The 23916-nt window shown below is 39.2% G+C and overlaps 2 protein-coding genes across 2 annotated transcripts in view; both read left to right on the top strand.

Moving 5' to 3' along the window:
• PARP14 (poly(ADP-ribose) polymerase family member 14) overlaps positions 1-2562 on the top strand; it is a gene marked incomplete at both ends in the record, with an annotated part of 44239 nt that extends 41677 nt beyond the window's left edge. The window contains 2 exon segments of the mRNA XM_082001174.1: positions 455-629; positions 2273-2562. Of these exon segments, the coding sequence (XP_081857300.1) occupies positions 455-629; positions 2273-2562 (465 nt within the window).
• Positions 2563-4594: 2032 nt separating this feature from the next.
• On the top strand, positions 4595-19023 carry LMLN (leishmanolysin like peptidase). Its single transcript, XM_082001833.1, has 17 exons — positions 4595-4861; positions 5196-5293; positions 5390-5420; positions 5868-5954; positions 6433-6546; positions 7412-7590; positions 8246-8351; positions 8605-8699; positions 9553-9670; positions 10943-11050; positions 12725-12801; positions 13443-13553; positions 14279-14411; positions 14989-15148; positions 15744-15874; positions 16595-16805; positions 18300-19023. The coding sequence occupies exons 1-17, from the start codon at positions 4700-4702 to the stop codon at positions 18392-18394; spliced, it is 2016 nt and encodes a 671-aa protein (XP_081857959.1). The 5' UTR covers positions 4595-4699; the 3' UTR covers positions 18395-19023.
• The last annotated feature ends 4893 nt before the right edge of the window (positions 19024-23916 follow it).

Below are 23916 nucleotides of genomic sequence, written 5' to 3' on the forward strand. Positions count from 1 at the left end.
GAAGTAATTTTGACTTCCAAGCTGAGATCTAGAAGAGAAACTTAACTTCAATGTAATGCTATTGCTGCAGTCTACCCTTTAGTGAAAAAATCATCAGTAAAGATGATTAACATGTACAGAAGACGTCTCACATCATTGCCTCTAGCAGTGGTACACCAGCCTATTTCTAAAAATGACAATGCACAGCAACCATGATTGCCTGTGTACCTGGTATACTAGGCAAGACAAAATGTACATCAAAAATTACCAAGCTTGAAAACCTCTTGTAAGCTGCTCTTGGTTTCTGATTTTTCAGGAGGCTCATGTATTCACTTCCCCAAACCAAACCACACCCTAACAGGGCATAGTGAAAATTACTGTCATTCTTTCAGTTTGTTTTGGTTTGAATGCTTTCCTGCATGATAAATATTGGTGCCTACCAGTATAAATACAGTTCTACTTTGTAACTTTGCAGATTGAAAGAATACAAAATCCCTTCCTCTGGCAGACATACCAAATAAAAAAGATCTCCCTCTGTAAAAAGAACAAAGATCAAAATAATGAGAAGCTGCTATTTCATGGGACAGCTGCATCCTCACTGAGCACGATCAACTACAACGGATTTAATCGGGGATTTGCTGGAAAGAATGGTGAGTCATTATCCAGTTAATTTCCTAGACATGTATGAGGTGCTAGGGAATGTCAATGTTACAGTGCTGTCAGCAGAATATGAAGACTGCATGAAGTTGGAGAACAAAATAATAAATAACTCCAGAGCATAACCTATATGGACAGAGGAATTAACCTGTTAGTTAATCCCTTGTTGATGAATGCCACCATCTAGAGGGTATCAGAAAAAACTCACCTACTCTGAAATCAAGCCGGGGCAGCTTTTGAGAAATTTTTGTATGATCTGCCTACAGAAGAGAACAAGGACCACTGTTCAACATCCTCAGCTGAGATACCAGCAGCTAGTGGTTGGTATCTCCTCTCTTCTTAGACAAAGGCAGGTAGCAAAATAAAGGTGCAGATACTTCTCCTGTTGCCTCCAAAGATAAGGACAGCACAAGCAATCAAGATCCCACTCCCCTACCATTTTTATGCACATGGAATTAATGAATTAATTCTTCCCCTTTAATAGTTGTTAGGGACAACTATTAAATATTTAGCAGAAAGACTTTCTGCCTTAATGCAAGATTTTATCTTTGTCCAGTTTCGTCCAGTTTCTCTAGTACAATTATGTTTATTATTTGGCAGCAAAGATGAAGGACAGGATCCAAAGAAGTGGAACTTGGGCTGAATTGAGGTGCCAGTCGCTCTTAGAGATCCTGCAATCTTACTTCAAAAGTCCTTACTTTCCATTCTTAATGTTTTCTTCCTTAAGACACAATTGTACGTGCCTAGGGCTGACTTATCTTGAGAGAGCTGGACAGCTTAACTCAGATGTAGTTGACACTTCAGTGTGGGCTGGATCCAAAAGTAGACATTCCTTTATCTGGATCCTCTAGAGGTACTTACAGTGATATTTTCTTGAGAAAACAAAGCCCAACATACAGAAAATTTGTCGGCCTGTGCACAGATAGCATTTATGTTTAAAACATGACCAGAGGAGAGGTAGTTTTGCTTTCCTGCTCTTTGGTAGTGCCAGGAGGCTGGATTTACTTGGGACGCAAGAGCCCTAGATCCCCATGTACTCTCTCTGCCTGTGAGTACCTACCTCTCCATCTTAGCCACGACTTATGATAGGAAAGGCATGCTTCCCTTCTGTCAGCCTGAGTAGCCATGCAAAAATATCCAAAGATCAGAGCAGCCACCTAGGAAGGACCTGTCTGGCTTGAACAGCTTTGTACCAGTGTCAGAAAAAAGAATTACGTCCAAAACAAAGAAATGTGATCCTTCTAACTTGCTGTGAAGTGTGACAAGAAGATGGTAATTAGAATTATGTAGTCATTTTAAGTTGAAAAGGCTCTGAAGATTTGCAGTTTGATGGATTGTAGGCTAAACAACAAGGCTAAACGAGACGAACCCTTTTCCCTATAGGAAAGGGCAGTCAAAACTTGGGTGTTGACACTTACCTGACATCTAAGTGGATTCGTATTCGATTCTGATACAAAGGATTATTACTAGAATTTGCTATTTAAACTCTAACCAAATTTGTAACTTCTGCAGAGTTAAAAAAGAAAAACGGGAATTTTTTCTTTCTTTTTTTCTTTTTCTTTCTTTTATTCCAATAAGAAAAAATTCTTATGGGAATAAGAACACTAACTGTATTTGAAAACACCTTTTCAAACAGCTGCAAGCATTGGAAAAGGGACCTACTTTGCTGTTGATGCAAGTTATTCTGCTCAGGATATTTATTCCAGACCGGATACGAACGGCAGAAGATACATGTACTTGGCTCGGGTCCTCACTGGGCAGTACTGTGCTGGGAGCGGAGGACTAATCACTCCACCACCAAAAAACCCAGCAGATCCTACTGACCTGTATGACAGCGTGGTTGACAATGTGAATAATCCAACAATGTTTGTCATATTTAATGACATTCAGGCATATCCTGAATACCTTATTACTTTCAGAAAATAGAATATTTTTAATAGTCTGGAACATTTTAGTGCCTTTTACATGTGGGAATTAACACAGCAATTCTTGATTCTTGTTTACATCTAGGTTTCTGAAATGAAGTGATTATTTATCTATCCATGTTTTTAAAAATGTCTTCAAATTATCAACACAAATATTTAGAACATGCTATTTTGATACTCACATTTCAAATTCAGTTACATAGAGGTGTAGGCAAGAACTGTGAGAACAGCCCTGACTTCTTTCTACACAAGGCAGAGGGGACTGGTAGGAAAGGGGGCTGCTCTGCCTTACCCATAGCCTGAAGTAAGAGGTGTAGTATAGGTCAGTGCACCTATGCATGTTCCTGTTTCCAGCATTCACCATAAACCACCACGTGGCTGGCTGCCTGTGTAGATTTATTTAAAATATTCCATGTTGGGGGAATAACCTTACCCACCAGCAGAGTGTTCAGGCATCCACTCACCCTTGTTGGTGCTAAGAGTCCCGAAGAAAAAAAATAATCCAATATTGAACATACACTTCGCATTCGTTGTTTCACACCCCACCTTATGCTGTTGTGGCATACTCTGGTATTGTCTAGGTATAAATTCCTATATTCATACCATTTCTTAGGGGCATTCTCCATGGTCCCCTGCATTACGTATATCCAACTTCCACATACAAAGTCATTGCTTCTGGAATTTTCAAGATGGTAAAGAGGGACTTCTAATTTCTTCTGGTCAGTATTGAAATGTTAACCCTTCTGTAGAATTACCAGTTTGCAAAAAGTCATCTACAGGGGCATAACTCAGTTACCATGCTTAAACCATATGAAATTTTTTAAAAGTTCTGTAAAGCAAGTAAATAATGGTATATGTACGTTTTTGCAAGCTGTACTCTTAATTACAGTGATAATCTTACAACTGCCAATCAAAAGCCATATACAAGTGGTTTTAATAAAAGTAGTTTCAAACAGCTACACTGTATTACTGAGTCATCCTTTACACAAAGGAACACACTTCAAGTAGAAGTGTTGCTTTACATTTGGGTATGTTACAGTGATGCTATAAATAGTGAGAAGTTGAAAAGGCTGACAAGACAAAATTGTTTTCTTGTACTGTTGGAGTGACAGATTTGTGCATAAAGACTCCAGGTAAAATTACTCTGCCGCAGTTCAAAGGACACCTATGCTGGAAATGTCGTAAAACCCCATCATGATGTTCTCATTGCCTGCAAAGGGGAAAAGTGCTTATGGTAGCTGCAGGTGGCAACGTAAAAAAATTCTGCTTTTCACAGCAGATGCCCATGCAACACTTCAGATGAATGTCCTGCATAAATTCCCATTCAAAGCAGAACAGAGTTTAACGCACTCCTGCTTGAATAGATTTTGCTCCCTGTGAAAAGGTGAGGACGCTTTTCTCCCTTCCCTGCTTTTTTTGGTGCTTTTCCGTATTGTGGAAACACTGCAGCAGCCAGTGACGCAGTTTAACTTGTGGCACCAGGCGTCCGACGACTTCTCCCACTGCTGTCACCAAGCTGCCGGGTGAGCCAGGATGCGCCATGCTCCATTGGCGTGGCCCTCGTTGTAACCGAGTGCCTTGGAAAGCAGCAGGAACTCCAAGATGAAGTGCTACAAACACTCGGTCTTGGGGAGAGAATGAGGGGTCTCGCTGGCCTGGGGACCTGGCGCCCCAACCCAACCTGGCTGTAATAGCGGCAAGGCAGCCAGAGCCCTGTGGGGCGCACGGCTCCCCCCGCACCGCACGGAGCTCACTGGACTGCGCCGCACTGCACAGCACCGCACCGCGTTATGCCACACTGCGCCTACCTGCATTGCACCACGCAGCGCTGCGTCGCCCCGCGCTGCTCTGCCCAGTGCTGCCTTGCCCCGCACCACCCTGCAGAAGGCTCAACCGCACAGCGCTGCGCCGCTGCCCTGCAGAACGCTACACGGCGCTGCACGGCCTTGCACGGCGCCACCTTCACCTCACCTCCTCGCCCCCCCCCACCCCACCCCTCAGACCTCGGTGAGCCGAGCCCAATCAGGAGCGCCCCTCGCCTCCGCCCCACCCTCTCCCGCGCTCCCCGATCGCCTATTGGCGCGAACCGCTACTAATGGCGCTGCCTCCATGGCGACGCGGCGGAAGGGCAGTTGAAGATGGCTGCCGAGCCGGGCGGCGGGCGTCCCTGGCCTTACGGGTGTTATCGGCCGCTGCTCGCCGCTTTTGTCGCTGCGCTGCTGCTGGGCCGCGCCCGCGCCGCCACCATTTCTCCCTCCGCTTCCTCGTCTTGTCACCACCGCGTGCCCAGCGGCGAGGAGGTGGGGCCGCCGCGGGGGCTCCTCGGGCGGCGGGGTCGGGGGCGAGGGGTCCTCCTTTGCCGGTCTGTCCCTCATGGCTGCCCCGGGACGAGCTGTGCGGGGCCTGGCCCCGCGGCCCCTTCGGGACGTGTGCCGTGGCGGCGAGCGGATGCGGGGCGGTTTGTGACTGAGAGGCGCGGCGGTGTGTGAGGAGAAGGGCGGGAAGGGGCTCTGCGTGGAAACAGACAAAAAGATGCTCTCGTAGATGAGGAGGAGCGAAGGGTATTGGAGCGCTTGTTGGTCTGGCTGTCCAGGCCAGCTTCCTAATCTAGTGGCTGGTTCCTCTGCCTGCTAGGTTGTCTATCAAGTTCCTCTGAAGGAAAATCATGTCTTGAAGAGAAATGTAGACCAACAGCTAAGAATTAAGATTATATATGACGGAAGTGTTGAGGAGTGAGTATTTTGTTGTGGCAACCTTTTTTTTCCCTCCATGTTTGAGAATGGAAATCCTGTTAACTAAAGCATGTTTGTTTTGTTTTTTAAATACAGTTTGTTACCTGAGAAAAGACACCTTATAAAGGTATGTCATATTTGCTTCCCCTTTATGTTTGTATGTATTTTATTGCATGGAGGAAGTTAAGTTTATGGCCAACTTAATTAAAGGCTTTAAATATCAGCAATTTCGTCTGGGAAACCAAGGCTTTGTATACAGATTATGCCTCCACTCCAAATACCTCCAGTGTTCTGTTGAATGTTGTTTAACAGGTGTTTGCTATACCCCAAGGTACAAAGGTTTCAGTGAGCCGTTAAAGCCGCTTTGAAGCCATACATTGAAATTAATATGGGAATACTGAAACAAAACATTTCCCAAATATTGTGATAACAATTGAACTTCTTAGTAAATCTGGATTTCTGCTCTTCTAATATACCACAACACCTAGGAAGTTTCAGGTAACTTGGTAGTTAATGCTTTTAAGGTGAGTTATGTCTGCGCTGCCACTGGGTGACTTATTTTTGTTCTCTTCAGAACAAACTTTTTCCACAAGCCATATCTTACTTGGAGAAGACATTTCAAGTGCGCAAATCCACGGGTACTATATTACTAAGCAGGTATGTGAAAGTTTGTTGAAAATCACTTGCTACACTTGGTACTTGACATTGTGTTGTATAGCCTTTAAAATGAGAATAGAATAAGAGCATAAGAAATGCTCTCATGAATCAGATCAGTGACCAGTCTGACCTAGTGGTGGTAGGAGATGCTATTTAGGGAGAACAGATAAATCTGCCAACCTTCCATGATCAACATCTACATTTCTTATGTCAGAGGGTACATAAAGGGTATACATGCTGCCTGTTTCCTTTTACATGTAACCCCATTTATGAACCTGTTCCTAATCTCTCTTTGAACCTGTGGATACACCATTAACAACTGGAAGCATTGTGTCTTCCAGAGCAGGGTAAATGTACTTTTCACCATGGAAGTTACATTAAATATCTGTATTACAGTGTTGTCGGGTGCTGTAAGACTATTCTACAGTTTCTTTTTAATTATAAACCAGTGCTGACTGTCTTTCATGCTTGATTGAAGGCAGTGTGCAACAAACCACTATTTAAGGAGGAAAGCTGACCCTCACAGATACTGCCAAGGAGCCTGTGCAGACCATACAAGATGTGGGCCAGTCGTCGTTCCTGAGAAACACCTCCAGGTAAACTAAACCATCTAAGTGCTTCCTAACCTTGGAAATATTGTTTGTGGAAATTAATAAAAAAGTTAATATCGCTAACTGTGCATAAGTGACCTGCTTGCGGGAGATCACTGAGTTTGAGTGACAGAACAGAACAACTTGAGTTAGTGGGAGTTTTTTCAGTTTATGCTGTTGAACCAAAAGTCAAGTAAAACTGAACTGTTTATTGTTCTCTAAGCCTGTGTTATAATGAACTGTACAAAGAGGATGAGATTCAAAGCATGTTAAATTGCTGCTAGTCACTTCATTATTCACCTTGGTCAATGAGTCAGATATTCACAGAATTAATAATAAGTTTTGATTTTTTTGTTTTAAGACCTTACTTGAAGAGGTTATCCACTGAACCAGGAGCATGGTGCAGGAAATGCTTCTAATTTGTTTTCTTGCATGAATTTTTGATTCAACTACAGTATGTGATGAGTAGATTTCTTTCTTTCTCTTAGCTTGAATTTTCATCTGCACTATTAAAAACGTACCAGATTACATGTGAAATGCAATTACTACTTTTGTATACTGTTCCTGTGAGCCAGATTTTTTTTTTTTAATTTGTAGGAAATAAAGGGTGCTAATTGTGGGATATCTATTTTGGCAGGCCCTTTTTTCCAAAAGCTGCCACTTTCCTGGTGTCTAATAAATTAAAAGAGCTAGTAATTTGAAAGTTATTCTTTGGCTTTGGTTTTATCTACTATGTTCTTACGGAGTTTTCTCATCTTTTGGCTGCCTTACAATGAGATTTATTCTTGGCTTCAAGCTAATTGAATTTTGTCATGTAAAATTTCTGTCATAACTAATGTATTGTAATTGTTCCCTTTGAACATTGCCAAAGCAATGCAGGGTGTACAACAAGAATGAATGGCTCTGCACGCCCACTGGTGTACCTGACCAAGAAGGGGTTCGAGATGCTGACTTTGTACTTTATGTTAGTGCTCTCACTACCGAAAGGTGTGGCCATGAAAATATCATTGCATATGCAGCCTACTGCCAACTGGAAGCTGAAATGGACAGGCAAGTATTTGCTCTGGTACAACACCTTGTTTTTAATTAAACTTTCAAGTTTCTTCATTGTTTAGATGTGCGGTCTAGTTGTTTGCCTCTCTTGTGCAGTATAGCACAGTAGAAGTCATTACTGAAATAGACAAATACTATATATCTATAAAACCACAAAACAATCAAATAGTGCTTAGCTTGCAAAGTTGAGGCATTTAAGTCAAAGCTAATCCTCCACTGTTATTACCTAAACTTTATCTCAGGATCCTGCTTCTGTTGAAGTGAATGTCATATTGCCACGAATTTAAAGGAGGATGCAGATGGGCCCTACTTACATGGCTTTTGATTCTAGTTCAGTTGTAGTCATTGTAACAGGCACTTTGCACCTCTTTAGTGTCTTACCTAAAATCAGATCTCCTATACTGTTGTCAGCAACACCTGTGCAGAAAACTGAATATAGAGACTGATCCCATCCCATCCCTCCCCTTTTCAACAGTAAACTAGTCACATTACTGTTAACGGACAACTATTCATGATTGGGGAAGTTGTTTGGAAGAGCTTATTTTTACATTAGTCTCCATTTTCTTTTAAAATATTCTGCCTCTTCAAGTGAATATGATTTGAATTTGCTAGTATTTTACTGAAAACCATTTAACTTTCAAACTGTCTCCAGGCCAATAGCAGGATATGCTAATTTGTGTCCGAATATGATTTCAACGCAAGCTCAGGAATTCATTGGCATGCTGTCTACAGTGAAACATGAGATTATCCATGCACTGGTAAGGGTTCATGTTATAAAATGCGTTTCCCTGAAATTTGTGCCTGCTTCCTCACATACCTCCAGTTTGTTGCAAGAGAAGTATGTTTGGTGGAAGAAAGTGCATGTTTTCTCGCCAGTTTGTGTGTTAATTGCCTTGAAGTGCGGTACTTCCAGTGTGTCTGCCGTGGGAGTGATAACTCCTTTCGTGACACTTGACTTGGCACGTGAATGTCTTGCCAAAGGTTTCTGTGTGCTTGGTTTTTAACTTGAAGGGTTTCTCTGCTGGACTGTTTGCATTTTATCGTGATGATGATGGAAAACCTTTGACAGCAAGATATGCAGATGGACTCCCTCCTTTTAATGAAAGGTATTTTATTTTTTTGGACTTCTTGGTACTCCCATTGAAGGATGTTTTCATGTTGCCTTTTTAGGATGTATTCTTGTCTGTTGAAAATCCAACTGGATTCTATTATTAGAATGCTTTACCTTTTATTATGCTCAAACAATGGTGTGTCATGCTTTTTTAGTCTTTCTTTACATTGGCATTAAGCACTTGTGTTATCCACATATATTACAAACTAAGGCAGGATTTAATTTATCAGGAGGCTTGAAGTTAAGCATTAACACTACCCGTGCTTAAATTCTGATGCTTTCTGAACACCTTACTAAATCAAGACTTGTGTTTTCTGTAGTCCGTCTAATGTCAATGTGGTTCACTCGTATTTAAGACCTATATCATTCAGGGTTTACAGTTAGGCAGAACTGACAATGTGTATAATGTGTATTCTGCTGCGTGATTTTTTTTCTGACTTGTTATGGAATGAACAGTTTGCCTTTTTTTCTTCATTTGGTTGATATTGTGGAAATGTTCTAGGGCTGTTTTGGAGGCAGAAGGGTAGAGAGCTTTTGGTTTTGTTCATCTTCCTTTTTATAATAGGAATTCTGAGGATTTTTCCTTTCTTACGCTTTTGGTAACTGTAGAAAATACATCTTAAGTCTACAGACATCTTTTTAATAATCTCTCTTTGGTTTATCAAATCAGAGTTATGTACATAATGAATGCGTATCTTATGAAGGAGAAATGTTGGATAGTAAATGTAAACTTCATAAGGCATGAGGAAGTGTAGAGATTATTTATGATTTTGTTTCTTGCAGAAATAAATATTGCACAGTAGTGTGTATTTGTGGAAAGATTTGTAACCAAAACATTCTTCTTACAGTCTAGGTTTGTATCAGTGGAGCAATAAAGTCGTTCATAAAGCAGTGAGGTTATGGGACATACGTGGTGGCAAAATGCTGCGCCATGCTGTTTATCTTCTGATAACGCCTCGTGTAGTTGTAAGTGTGGATTAGCTTAAACTTTTACGCTTTGTATGCTGAGGTTACCATCACATTCTTGTCGTAACTATTTCTTATTCTTTAAGGAGAAATAACCTAACTTTGAATACTCTTTTTCTGAACGTATGTCCCATAGTCCCAAAGACTATGCAATTCAGATGGTATGATTAGTAGAGCGGGTGGAAGTGGAAAATGGTTGACAGATGCAGTATGAAATGAGTAAACTGACAGACTAAGAGACAATGAAAGGACTGGGGAGTTAGTTATAAAAGGCTAAGCACAGTTGATATTGAATAGATTCCTTAATACTACTCTTCAGGTGTCTTCCTACAGACTCAGGTATCTAGTACTCCCATTGCCTTAACAGATACCATTGTCACTGCTTTTCTCATTTATGAGTTCATCCTATTTTCTACTTTTGTCTTTTAAAAGCGTTTTAAAAATCTTTTTCTAATTTTATCAATTACAAAATAATGCAGTTAACATTTTTTCATGTTTAAAATAAATTCCTCAAGTATTCTTGGAAATCATTCTTGCTTCCCACACCTCTGACTCTCCCCCCTGCCCCCAACAGAACATATGCTTAAGTGTAATAAATTGGTATTAGAAATAAGTTATGGTGTTAGTCATATTTGTCCACAAATAATCTTTTTGTTTCTTTTAAATCTCACATAGTACAAAGAGCAAACTTGGTTTAATTACCCTGTTTTGAAAATTGGCCATGCTGGTCAAAATGTTCAGAGCATTAAATGTACTCCTGGGTAGCGCTGCACTGGCAAAGGCTGGGCTCCTGACCATGAGACCGCAGCATTGTTGTGATGCCTCTTAAGATTTTTCAAGTATTTCGCAGAAAACAATTCCCCATGCAAAACTAGTTGACAAGTACAGCTTCCTAGTAGAAAAGTGTTTTTTCCCTGAAACATTTGACAGTGTTGTAGTGTTCCTACATTGTTTGGGTTTTTTGTTTGGGTTGTTTTTTACATGGTCTTTAGTGTGTGCATGCTATTCTCAGCTAATTCTGTTACTGTTTTATTGTTGTAAACTTCCATCATTTATTTCTAGGAGAAAAGCAGACAGATTGTTAGGTTTGGTGTTGGGGTACTTTCTAGCTTAGTCAGCCTCTGAGCAGAAGTGTCTTGCATTCAGAGGAAAACAAGATGGTAGAAAAAGTAATGCTGAAATACTTTTAAAAGATAATTCTGGAAGATTAGGGCTGCATATGGGTATTCGTTTCAGTATTTTGAGACTTGTGTTGAAATGTTTTCTTTCTAGGAAGAAGCTCGAAAACATTTTAATTGTCCAATTCTAGAGGGAATGGAGCTTGAAAATCAAGGTGGCATGGGTACGGAGCTCAATCACTGGGAGAAGAGATTGTTGGAGGTTAGTGCTGATACTAGGAATGGAGGGGGTTGTGGGAATGTCTGCACCCCCCTGCCTTTATTTTTAGGTTTATAGTGGTACTTACTGGAGCCTTGAAAACGCAGGTATATCAAACCTCACCAAAATATATCACAAACAGTGCTCAACTACAAATCCTTAAATGTCCAATTTCTAGATAAATCTTTTTTTTTTTACCTTATTGCAAAGTCTCAGAGTACTGGTTTGAGATAAGCTGATTACAAAAAACTGTCTCTTACTTTTGTCTGCCATTTGCCATTTTGAGAAGGTATGCTCACCTTATAGGGGGTGGAGGGTATTCCTTTGAGTCAGTTCAAATTTTTCACCCTGTGCCTCTCATATGCATCACATTTTTGACTGTTCTGTCTATTCATTATCTTGTCTTCGTCGTCATTCATGTGCCCTGGGGTTAGCTTTTGCCATCTCTACTTCAGAACCTTGTTTGGTCAAGGAAACATTTATTTCCCTGCTGACATTTAAGATTACTTTTATTTATAACTTTGTGTTCTGTGATATTTTGGGCAGAGATACACTTTGTAGTTATTGTTGTATGCAGTGAGGTAAGCAAGAAGGGCAATGCTTCAGGACAGACTTTTCTGTGGAAGTAATCTTGAAAAATGTGTTTCTTGAGACCGAAATGGTTAGTTTTACTGCTTTTCAGTAACCTTTGGTGTGGAACAGTAGTTTAAAGCCAGATGGAAAGATTGCCATTAGAAGGAGGATAATTCTAATGATTGAATAGGGTTAGCAGAAAGGAGATAATTACTCCTCTCCTTTACACCTTTCCAGAGGAAGTTTGTATCTGGAAAGCAATCCACATAGTTTGGTTTTGGTCTTGATCCAACTCTCATTAAGTATTGTAGTGCTATAAATTTGGTGCTAGTAAGTCTGCTGGTGGTAACTCCTCCTGACCACACTAGTGGAGAGAGAAGGCTGGAAAACCACATGTTTTGAAGAAATAATAGAAATGAGGTGAAGTTCAGTAATAGAAATCCCACAGTTGTATAATGAAAGGTGAGCAACTCTTGCTCTAAGCCTGAAGTTTATCACAGTTGGTAATGACTGAGCAGGAAGAAGACATGGGTGTTACAATTACAACAACAAGGAGACTGGTGTTGCTCTTTGAGGATGGTGTCAACTTGCTTATTTTTAAATGAGATGGAAAATTCCACTGCCACATTAATAAAGCTTCATTTGGAGTGCTGTGTTCCTTTAGTCTTGGGTCATGTGCATCTCACTCCTGAAAAGGACTACTCGAAATTCTAGGAAAAAGTAAAAAATCAGTCTTACACAAGATAACTAAATGAGCTTGGCTTTCAGCTTACCAAAAGGATACAGAAGTGTGGGGTGTGATTACTACTTATAAATATGCTAGAAGAAGGAAGAATTTTATTTTAGGTAAAGAAAAACAAGTACATGTTGGTCATGAATAAGGTTTAGCTGGAGTTTGGAATCAAGTTTCTGACTTTTAGAATTCTGAAGCTTTGTAGTGTGGAGTGGGGAAAGGAGTTGTACTTTTCATCACTTTTATAAAAGAGGTTGGGATTTAATTGTCAATAGTAAGAAGGGACTGGAAATAAAATGCTTTTTCATAGGAGGCGTTTTCTTACAATAATGATTTTCGGTGGCTTGCTAATAGTAACTGGTAACTTTCAGAATGAAGCAATGACTGGATCCCATACACAGAATCGAGTCTTTTCCAGGATCACTTTAGCGTTAATGGAAGACACAGGGTAAGAATTAATAAGGGGGTGGCGGGAGGGGGAGGGCACCTTGGTTCATTTGTGTTTTGGTTTTCATTCTACTTGATTTTTTGAATTGATGCACTTGTGCTTATCTGTCTGCAGCACAGTAGATAATAGGCATAATTAGATTACAATTACATAATATATTCCATTAGACAAGGTGTTATACCTAGTATGTTAATATTTTTCATGTATTTCAAAACCCATTCTTAATCTAGCCTTAAAAAAATGCATTGCAATGCATAGTACTGTTTGTAGTGTCTGTTTACTTTTTTCTTGTCTTCTCTGTTGCATACAGTACATAATATTTTTTTTCAGCTCTTCTTGCAGATAGAATAAATAAATAGTCTAAAATGTCATCTTTGCATTTCTGAATGCATTGTTCCTTTGCAGATCATGATCCATTGCTGTTGAACAAATAAGTAATAAATTTTTCTTTCAGTCCATTGTGACTTGACAAATAGTGAAACTGTAATATATTTTCTTATAGGTAGAAAGGGATGCAGTTTCCCTTTTTCTTCATTTGAAAACTTTAAGGCATAGTGTGAAGTTCTTTGAACTGCTGTTTTATTAATCAGAACACTTAATTTTTGAAGTAACTGTATTCTCATTTCAAAATACATTTACAGCTGGTATAAAGCAAATTACAGCATGGCAGAGAAATTAGATTGGGGACGCAATAAAGGCTGTGACTTTGTAATGAAGAGTTGTAAATTCTGGATTGACCAGAAGAGACAAAAGTAAGTAAACAGTTGTTTTTAAATAAATAGGAAACCCTGATGCTTGTTTACATTTGTCCTTCAAATGCAACTTAGTGAAAAGAAGTAGAGGTAGATACAGATTGACAAGGAATGCTGTCTTAAGTACCTTCAAAATGCACCCAAGAAGGAGCACCTGAAATGTATTCAGTGCAGAAGCATCCCACCCAATAAATACAGAGCCAAACATCGTAGGGTGTAGAATGCATTTACACTGTAAAAGGGCTATGCTTTAGAGAGGAGTTTTTGCTTTCTTATTTTGTCCCTTTAAATCGGAAATGCAGCCTGTGTCATTTTGCATTACTGGATTGTAGTTAAAGCAACAGAGGAGATGATAGCCATCTTCAAAACAAAGCTTTCCTTGTTTGTTCGTTACAATACTCATGAATTTCTAGGATACAGCTGCATAGTGGGCCTCCTTTTGCTTGTATGTTGTTGTTTTGTTCTTTAAAGTTTACAAAGCAATGTCATTAAAACTAAATAGGTGAGTGGATTGTAACTGTTTGCTGGCTTCATATTTTTTCAATTAGGAAGGTCATAACCAGACAAATAACAATAATTAGCCTCTAGAGAAGAAGTTGGTGCTTCTTTGTGTGATAGACCGAGTGTGGGGGAGGGTGGGAACAGCCAGTCTTGACAGACTGCTTATTTAAATTATGAAAAGCAGTTAAAGTGATGTAATACGATTTTTTTTTTTTGCCTTTGAGGAGGCAATTAATCAGTCCATACTGCGACACTTTGAGGAGTAACCCTTTGCAGTTAACCTGCAGACAGGACCAAAGAGCAGTAGCAGTGTGCAACTTGCAGAAGTTTCCAAAGCAGTTACCTCAGGAATATCAGGTATAATGGATCTTACTTTACCAAATAACTGTTTTCATTCTTGTGCTTTGCAGCTAGGTGATTATATTTTTTTCTTTTTTTTTTTCTTTTCAACTTATGGATGAAATTAGATATTGTGAAAAATGTCTGCTTAGTTTATTTTAATGAATCTGCGAGTAAAGCCTTGTGATCTTAATAAAACTATAAGGATGTCGCTTGGCCATCTAACCAAATATCAGGTGGAAATTTGCTGTATAACAGAAGTCCCCAAGAAAGTTTTGTTTGAGGTATTTCTTCACTCAGTCTGCTGCCTTGTGTCACTGCATGCTAAGAAATTTGTTTCATCCCAGAGAACACTATGATTGCAAAGGGGGAGAGGTGGGGAGTGATACATGTAAATGTGGATTTCTTTGTATTATTTAAGCATTCTTAAATACTTCTGGTTCATCTGGTTCTTGGGTATTGTAAGTTACTGTTAATGGCATTCCTGAGTAGTAATAACTGATGTTCTTACAGCTGTAGTGATTGGTTCTATTTAAAAAACAGTTGTACGCATGTCTTTGTGCAAACTGCTTCACTACCTAATTTTGTTTTGCAGTATTTTGACAATCTTAATGGAGTACCAGCAGAAGAATTGCCTTACTATGGTGGCTCAGTAGAAATCGCTGACTATTGTCCCTTTAGTCAAGAATTTAGTTGGCATTTAAGTGGTGAATTTCAGCGCAGCTCAGACTGTAGAATAACTGAAAACCAGCCAGGTTAGTTTTCAGGACTTCAGTACGGTATTTAAGAGACATTTGTTAGTCTGGAATGGACTTGCTATATATCCAAACTAATTGGATATGAAATTAGTTCTCCAGTATTAGCTGTGTAAAAGCTGTGCTGGGGTGAGAAGCACAGCACACCTACCATGTACACCTAGGAAGCAAACACTCACATCTAATACAAGAATTGTGTAAAAGCTGAACAGAAATTAACCCCAAATGAATGCTCAATATTGCAGACCTCCAGAATGCTGTAGGATATTACCTGTTTGTGCAGTTGTCTCAAACAAACAAATGAATGCTCTCTGCCCTCAAGCCAGCAATCACAACTGGCACTCCCTGGAGGCAAGCATATCCACATAGTTCTGATATAAAGTGCTTTTTTTTTTTTTTTTTTTAATCTTGGGGTTTTTCCAACTTTATATTCAAAACAGTATAATTCCCAAATTGGTAATGATTAACAATCTGAAAGATTCCAAAAGTAAACCTTGAATTGCATATGGAGACGTTGACTTATTATAGCATATTAAGTTGATGTGGACTTTGTTTCCCTGGTAAGTTGCAAGTCAGTATATTCTTTCTACCTCAGATCCTACCAAAAATTATGGTGCAGAGAAATATGGACCAAACTCTGTATGTCTTATTCAGAAATCTGCTTTTGTCATGGAACAGTGCAGGAGGAAACTCAGTTACCCTGACTGGGGTAGTGGATGTTATCAAGTAAGTATGTGTTGGATTTTAATCTTTATTTTTTTCAAATAACACTAAAGGGAAAAGTCAGGCATAAAATGCAGGCTATGACTGTTAGAACTTCACACCTGGACACTATGCATGATCTCAGCCTTAAATTACTAGATTGTATGACATGCTTTGGAAAAAAAAAAAAAAATTTTTCCAACCATAAGCCTGTAGTTTAGCTCATGCATCAAATTAAGCATGTGACCACTGGGACAGCTTGCATGTTACTTCCAGTCTTGCTAGGGATTTATCTGTCTTACCCCGTGATGCTTTCTCCACAGCTAAGTAGGAATACTTACATTGGAATCTCCTGTTGTTGAAGCTTAATGTTAATTAGTCACGCTCATTTTTCGAAGGTGGAAAGCACTGTGCACATGTCAATTATTTTTCACTATCCTCCTCCTCTTTAGGACTATCTCAATAAAGGTGTCACTTTCAAGAACAGCACAACTCTAAAAAAGTAGTCATTAGCAGAAGCTGAATTGTACTTGTTCTCGGTTGATGATCTGCATTATTGCATGAAAAGCGTACAGTCAGTGCTTTAAAGTATTCTTGAACCAAATAGTTGTTCTGAGTGTATTAAAATACTTGCAGTTCTTCTCTGCTGTAATACCAGCTGTTTACTGAATGTAGCCTCCAAATCCCAAACGATATTTCTGATAAATCATAATAGACACTTGACTTCTATTCTTTTATTTTAAGGTTTCTTGTTCTCCACAAGGGCTGCATGTTTGGGTCAAGGACACTGTGTACTTGTGCAGCCACTCAGGCCAGGTTTTGACTGTGAGTGTTCAGATGAATGGCTGGGTACATGCTGGGAATCTGATTTGCCCAGCCTGTTTGGACTTCTGTGACTCCTGTCCCCCAGAGCGGGATCCTCCAGCTTCTACTTTAACAAGAGCTGCACCAATCGGTAGGTTGCCTTATTTGCTGAAGTGAAACTTTAATATTAAAAAGTCTGATAACTGTAGGTTTGCATCAGCTCTGACTGTTGGGGAACAGGAAAGGAGAGCCATGGCCTGGCTATCCTAAGATCCTAGATGTAGGAGTTAAAGGAAGATGGCAAAGGTGCCCTGCTTTTTGCTATACAGTCATGGAGGGTAGTGGCTAATATAGGAGAAGTGTGACTACCTTATGTCATCTCTCCTTCTGGTAGTTGTCCCAGAAATCTAGGTTTAGCCTAGCAACTTACTAGAACATCCGATTTGTGTTTTGAAGGCTGTATCATTATTATAACCTCCAAAATTACCACCTTGGTGGAGGGTGAGTTCTCACTTGTATAACTTCCCATTGACAATGTTAATGCTGTAATCCAGAACATGAAAGATACTTGTCAGTTTGCTTTTTGAGGGAGGAAAAAAGCTTAATTCATTGACTACCAGTTAATGTTTTGTCAAGAATAGATGGCTCTCTAAAAAGCCAATTTCTAAAAAGAACAGTCGTAACAGTATTTTGCACTAGTGGCTTATTTTTAAACCTTTAACCAATTCTTTAATTGTGGGGTGTGCGCTCTCTACTGCAGTTTCCAAGGAAAGACTAAACCTGTTTAGTTTACCTGTGCAGTCAATTCTTTTTTTCAGAGTGGTGCACTTGGGTTTGTGTGTACCATTTCACACAGTTTTGTTTTGTCTTGGAGATGGCAACTTTTCAGTGGTTGGTGTCCTATAGGTTAGATTATTAGAATGAGAAAGCTGTAACCTAGGAGAGTCACATCTTCTAGTATCTATTTGAATTCATGCTTGGTGTGAATGAATATATACACACATATATATGTGTGTAATAGATACGTGTGTGTGTGTATACACACACAAGCATACATATATATGTAAAGGTTTTTATCTGTGCAAGTTTACACTTGTGTCTATGGTTTTCTTAAGCCTTGTGGCTGTGTGATTATATACCATACGGACATGGTATATGTCCATACGGACAAACTCCAATTCATGTATTTGGGGTCCTCCCCCCTCCTTTTTTTTCTTTTTTACCTTTTCAGCTTGGTGTTTTGTAGATTGGGGTTTTATAAGACTCATGGCCATACGTATCAAAAGTATTAATAAAACAGTCTTTTGAAAGTGTACAGTTTTGAAATGCTGCTTCTTCCCAGTCATGTCATAGGGAACTTCCTGTTCTTTCCTTGCAATACCAATAAGTTTTTCATCATTTGTTCTCCTAATTGCTATTACTGAAGGAGTGCAGGAATTTAAGTTTAAAAGGAGTAATCATGTTATTTGGTTGGTTTGAATTCCTAGCTCTGAAAAGTAGAATAAATCATTGCAGATTACTGCAAATACGGTTTTGCTCTTTGGTGTTTCTTAGTGTTCTCTTTGTTATTTTATCTTCTCTTTAAATATAAAATTTATAAGCTTTATGGTGTTCTGGTTTTTTCTTTTTTTTTTTTTTTTTTTAGACTTATGCTCCTGCTCGTCTAGCCTGGTTATAACCCTGTGGCTATTGATGGCTAACTTAATTCCCCTGCTAACAGGATTATTTCTCTGCGCATAGAGATAAGCATGGGGCAAGAAGATGTTCCAAGATCATATACCATCATGTTGCACTCCTTATTGTGGAGCATGGAGTTTTTTGTCTCTGCAGGCAGCTGTCTTCTGCTGAACCTCACCTCTCCTGGCAAGTATTGGTGCAGACAGTAGCCAGGGAGGTACTGACAAAAGCAGCCAGAGTTTGAGAGGAGGAAAATTTACCTTGTCATCTCAATAAGTGCCAGTATTTTCCTGAATTGCAACCTTTGATTATTTTTTTTTTTGGACGCAGTAACAAGACCAGTATGCCAACTGTGTCAGACTACCTGGCAACTTGGTGACAATTTGAAATGAGAACTCTTCTGTAACAGAACTGAGGGTTGTTTTTTTTAGTTGTCATCTGTGTGACTGGTAGCAAGGCATCCTCAAACTGGAGATATACCTCAATGGTTTAGTAAAAAGCCATGTAAAAATTGGTTGTCATCACTGCTAATAACCCAGGCCTCAACAGGTGTGGGAATTTTTTTGTTTTGTCTATTCTTACAACTTATGGTGGGAAGAAATAATTTAGTGGGATAGACCAGTGGTTGGCAGTTGTCTCCACAACTGGATTCTGCAGCTTTGAGGGAATTCATACTAGTTTGCCATAAAGAAGCTAATTCTTGGGGTTCACTCAAACCTTCCTACATGCACAAAGTGGAATTTCAGACTGGTAACCAAGACAACTGTCTAGAAATCCCATTCTCACTTAGCATGTGCCAGTTCTACTGTGAAATTTAATACATCAAATGTTTTCATATTCTCAGAGTAATTTGCTAGGCAAATGCATTTCAGTACTGACACACAGTCTGTAAAATTGGGATAGGATTTCTGATTATTTTTAATTTTGTTGGTTTGTTTCTTAAATAATGGCATTATCATTTTTTAAATACTGTGAACATAAATGCAGCTGTTCTGACTTCTTGTTGAAGGGCAAACCAGTAGTGATGGCAGCTATAATCTTATAGGACCATATTGAATTCTCTAGACCAAAAACTACATTGAATGTGTAAAGAAAAGTCTAATCTGTCTTTTCCACCTCCCACTCAACTTTTTCATGGACATGTAAATACTATGAATTATTTGAATATTTGTGTTAAGTTGAGAATCAAACATTTTGAACCACACAAGGGCACACCTTGGTACAAGACTTATCACTTGACGGACAAAAATATGTAAGAGGAAGGAAATGAGCAAAATCTGTCTAGCTAAGGACAGCTGCCCTATAGGACACTTGTAAGAACTTTATTTCTGACTCTGTGTTACAAATTCTTTTACTCCTGCTTGGAGTAAAAGAAACTCTTAGGTGGTCCAATCCATTGACTGTCCTGTTAGGGTAGTTTGTTTCCATTCTTGGAAGAGTGTTAAACTTGAGGGAGCAGATATGCCCAGTGCACTAAAAAATGCAAATATGGGGAGAAAGATGATGTTGTTCTGCTTCGTAAATGTGCTGTGATGTTAGAATTGTCAGTGACTAGGTACCTTTCTAAAATGAAAGGTGGGGGGGGTGGAAGGGGTATGGAGTAAAACTTATTTAGCTACAATTAAACTTGTTTAATAATAGGACTTCCATTGTAATGGTAAAAATCTTTGTGCCTACTGGAATTGGTTTTTCTTATTTAAAGAAACTCTTACAACACTGCTGAGGTGAGTAAGCTGCACCCTCAAACTGTCTGAAGGCATCACAGTTGAGAGAGTACCTTGCACTGGGCTAGTTCCCCTTCTTAACTGCAGGCTGAGTTTGCTTTGAATTATACAAGGCCTAGGCTAGCCTTAAATAGGTGTTTCTGAGAAGCAATACAAATTAGGAATGAAATGCTTTAAATGTGTACAAGTTCGAATTAAGAAACACTCAGATTAATAAGTGAACACTAATTATTTTAATATATGCACAATCAACAGTCAGTGTAAATTGATTCCTTGAAAACATAAAGGTTTGAGAATACATCTTAGGTCCCCAAGGTTGATATTGTATTTTTTGTCTGTTGTGCAATAATCCCGTTTAAATGGTATCACTCCACAACAATGCTTTTGATACTTGAAAAGAAATTACTGGTTATTTTTTCTTACTGTGAAATATTTGCACTGTCTGAACTTTCTGGTTAACTTTATAATTGTTAAACTTTTTTACTGGTGTTAATTTATTGTGCTTGGTATTTGATATGTTAGTCTCTTGTCTGTGTAAGTGTGAAATTTGTCATATTTAATTGAATATTTTTATCTTCTACGCAGTGGTTTATCTTGAGGGCTTTAGTCTTTTATTCTCTCTTCCTGAGAATTAATGGAAGGATGGCTTAAAAAATTGATGCTTATCTACTTTGAATTGTATGCATTAATTAAAGAAAGAGGCTGTAGTGCGTTGTACCTACAGGGAAAAGCCTTTCTGCCTCTCAGAGCTCTTGTGGTCAGATTCACCAGTACCTGCTGAGTAGCTGCATCAGTGAACCCAGTGAAGTAAAAAGATTACTGCCTTAAGAATCTGAGATTTCAGTTGTAATTTCTTTGACGTGCAGCACTTCACCTGGCTGTCAGCTGCAGAATGAGATGTGATGCTGGGGAGTCAGGGTGGGGGGGAAGGTACTTTAGCTGGCAGAATCCAACATGCTGTATCCCAGCGGTGTGTTAGCAGCTGTAGCCATGTTGGAACTGCCAAGAAATGTGTCAAGCTCCATTTAAAGTGAGAATGAATTAGTGACTGTCAAAAAGAATATTTGAGTAAAACTGACTACCTCAGTTCTGTTTGAGTTAAGCTTCTAGCCTGCTGTGAACTTCCAAATTTTAAGATGAATTAAGTAAAAACACGTCTCGGGTTTTTAAAAGCAAAATAAATACAGTAGGAAGCATAAGCCATTTTTTAGTGTAGAACACAGCTAAAACTGTAGCTTAAACCAATCAGCTACCTAGCCTTAAGTGTAGTTTCCCCCGTAAAAGTTCGTATTAGTTTTAAATAAACGCAAACTTTGCAGGCAGCTACTTTAGGTGTCCTGACCATACTGGGGGCAAGTCCATACTCTTGCATCCCTTACGTGTGACAACTTGGAAATACAGCCCAGATATGCCTTTGCGTTTTGACCACAGTAGATAGGGCAGCAGGAGGCCTGGGAATAGTGCTGAGAGATAAATGAGTTGGCTTGTTTGTAGCAGAAACATTTTCAGTATAGAATGTCCACAGTTATGGAAGTAAATCAGTCTTTTTTTTTTGCAGGCTCTTTTTTTTTTTTTTACCCCAGTAGCTCACATCTATAGCACTTTAATTAGATGTTGAGGCAAGTCATACTTTAGGAACACATTTTTCACTTACAAGGAGGAAGGGTAGCTTTTGGCTGGAATATGCAGCAAGTAAAATTGCATTGAAATGTGTTGAGGTCTTGGGAGACTGTCACACAGCCTTGGATGTAGGTTAATTACCAAAAGAGAATTTTGACCCCCATTAATTGACTCTCAGTCCAATGCTGCTCATTCTTTCTGCTGGGCACTAGTAAATTAGGAAGACTGATGTCACTTAAGACCAGACATATCCACAATCCCCTTACAAGGGCCAGTTGTTTTTAAATCTTCCTGTCCTGCAAGGCTTTCTGCTTACATCCATTTCAGTAGAGAGAGAGGCGTCTGTTCTTGCTTCCCTGCATTTCCTATGAGTGACTTTCAGCCAGCTGAGCAGGTCCAGGTCTTTCCCCCTCGCAAGATCTAACGAGCGGCTTTTGCTTGGCTGAACGCGTGGGTGCCTGCTTGCGCCTATCGCTCTTCAGGATTTGGGTCTAGTTGTAGATTAAATAATGTGATTTTTACACTACCAGACTTCCGAAGTGCAAATGTTGCCTTTTTAATGTGAAGCTTACCTTGGAGATAAAACAAGTGTTTCAAGAGAACTGGCTGACCTTGAACGTGTGTTTACTATTTTGGTACAGAATGTAAATATAGAACAAACTATTTTACATAGATTTTGACTGGATTGAGATATAAGGGCTAATTTTTGTTATTTATGGAGTAAAAATTTCTTTATTTTACTGTGTTTAAAAAAAAAAGTCATACAAAAGAAGAAATAAATTGTTCATCAATAAAACGTCTGTAGAAAATTGACTCTTGTCCTTTTCTTTGGGACCTGACGATTATTAACTGCAAGAATAAGTGCAATAAAGGACCACCATTACAACAGTCATTTATTTTGTGGGAATTTTGAAAAATGAAATTACATCAAGTCTACATGTTGATCACTTTATTAAACTGTTATTTGATACACTTTGAATGTAAAATGTTCCATGTTATAATCTCATACATGACTTATCAGAAGTTCAGCCTGATGGTGAAGTAAGGAGGTTCCCAAATTCTCTATCCCATCCTTGTGTATTTGATACTTTAAAAAATTATGCAATACTTAAGTTTGTTTTTTTTCCAGTTGAAATGGAAGATCATAATTCCTTCCTTTGTGTAAAGGATTTGGCCACATGATTCCCATTTCAGCGGAAGGAATGTTGGCGTTGCCCTGTGGAGCCCCAAGCCCTGGGCTGTGACCAGATTTGGTGCTGGAAGGGCTGAGCCGCCTTCACTGCTCTGCAGCAGGGATCAGCGATGCTGCAGCCACTCTTTCTGGTACCTGAGCCAGCTTTGCTAGCTGTGAGACTGACACCTTTACAATATATTTATAATTACAATACATTTTTTATTTCAAATATATATTACTCTGATAATTGTGAAAGACATAACAACATTCCTCTAAAATGCAGAGTGGAGACAATTTTACAATCTAGCTTTTTGTCCCCGTCCCCCCCCCCAAGCAATATGTCAGCAAATACATAGATTTAAAAAAAACCAAAAAAAACACTTGCCTTCCTCTCTGCTATTTTGGAAAATCGGATAAAGCAAAGCAAAAGTAGGTTACTCTTCCTTTTTGTTTGCCTTGTCTCAAAATAGGAGCCTTTCAAAAGGGTATTAAAGCTTATAAAATGTGCCACTGTTCATTTCATAGATAGCTTTAATGCTGAAAAACATCAGGTATGTAAAGTTACCCAAATACAGCCATAAGGTTTAAAAACTTTTATGTTTCTAAAATTAACGCCTTTGGTAGCAAAATAAAAAAAAAACTGGTATATGAACCAGTTATTGTTTAAAATTCTAAAGTAGATAGAGATCTCTCTCTCCTGGAGTGTAAGATGCATTGCTTAAGCTACAGCAGGATCAAGGCATTAATCCGCAGTCGGGAAAGATGCGGGGAGCTGCACTGCTTCACCCCAGGGGAGTTTCCCGGTGGTGTTAAAATGCAGCCTGGTTTCAAATGCGATTTTACAGGATTTCTGTGCGTCTATAGCGGTCATTTTCAGGCATGTATAAAAAGTCAAGTATCACAGAGGGGTTTTCACTGTTACTTGTTGGGTCCTTGAAATAACAGCGTTGCACAAGCTGACAAGCTGAGTCGTGCATACATCCTCCTTCCCAACCTCCAGCTCTTCCCCCCTGGGCTTGTACCAACTAATGACTATGCTGTGCTGAGAAATCCTGACGCTAACATAA

The sequence above is a fragment of the Phaethon aethereus genome (assembly GCF_964289735.1).
Source record: "Phaethon aethereus genome assembly, chromosome: 6".
Classification (NCBI taxonomy): Eukaryota; Metazoa; Chordata; class Aves; order Phaethontiformes; family Phaethontidae; genus Phaethon; species Phaethon aethereus.

What these genes read in the sequence shown, in the direction of transcription:
- LMLN (XM_082001833.1), top strand. Translation starts at nt 4,700, where the DNA reads ATGGCTGCCGAGCCGGGCGGCGGGCGTCCCTGGCCTTACGGGTGTTAT. An exon ending in TTCCTGAGAAACACCTCCAG is followed by an intron (nt 6,547 to 7,411) that starts GTAAACTAAACC and finishes ACATTGCCAAAG; the next exon opens with CAATGCAGGGTGTACAACAA. An exon ending in TGATAACGCCTCGTGTAGTT is followed by an intron (nt 9,671 to 10,942) that starts GTAAGTGTGGAT and finishes TTTTCTTTCTAG; the next exon opens with GAAGAAGCTCGAAAACATTT.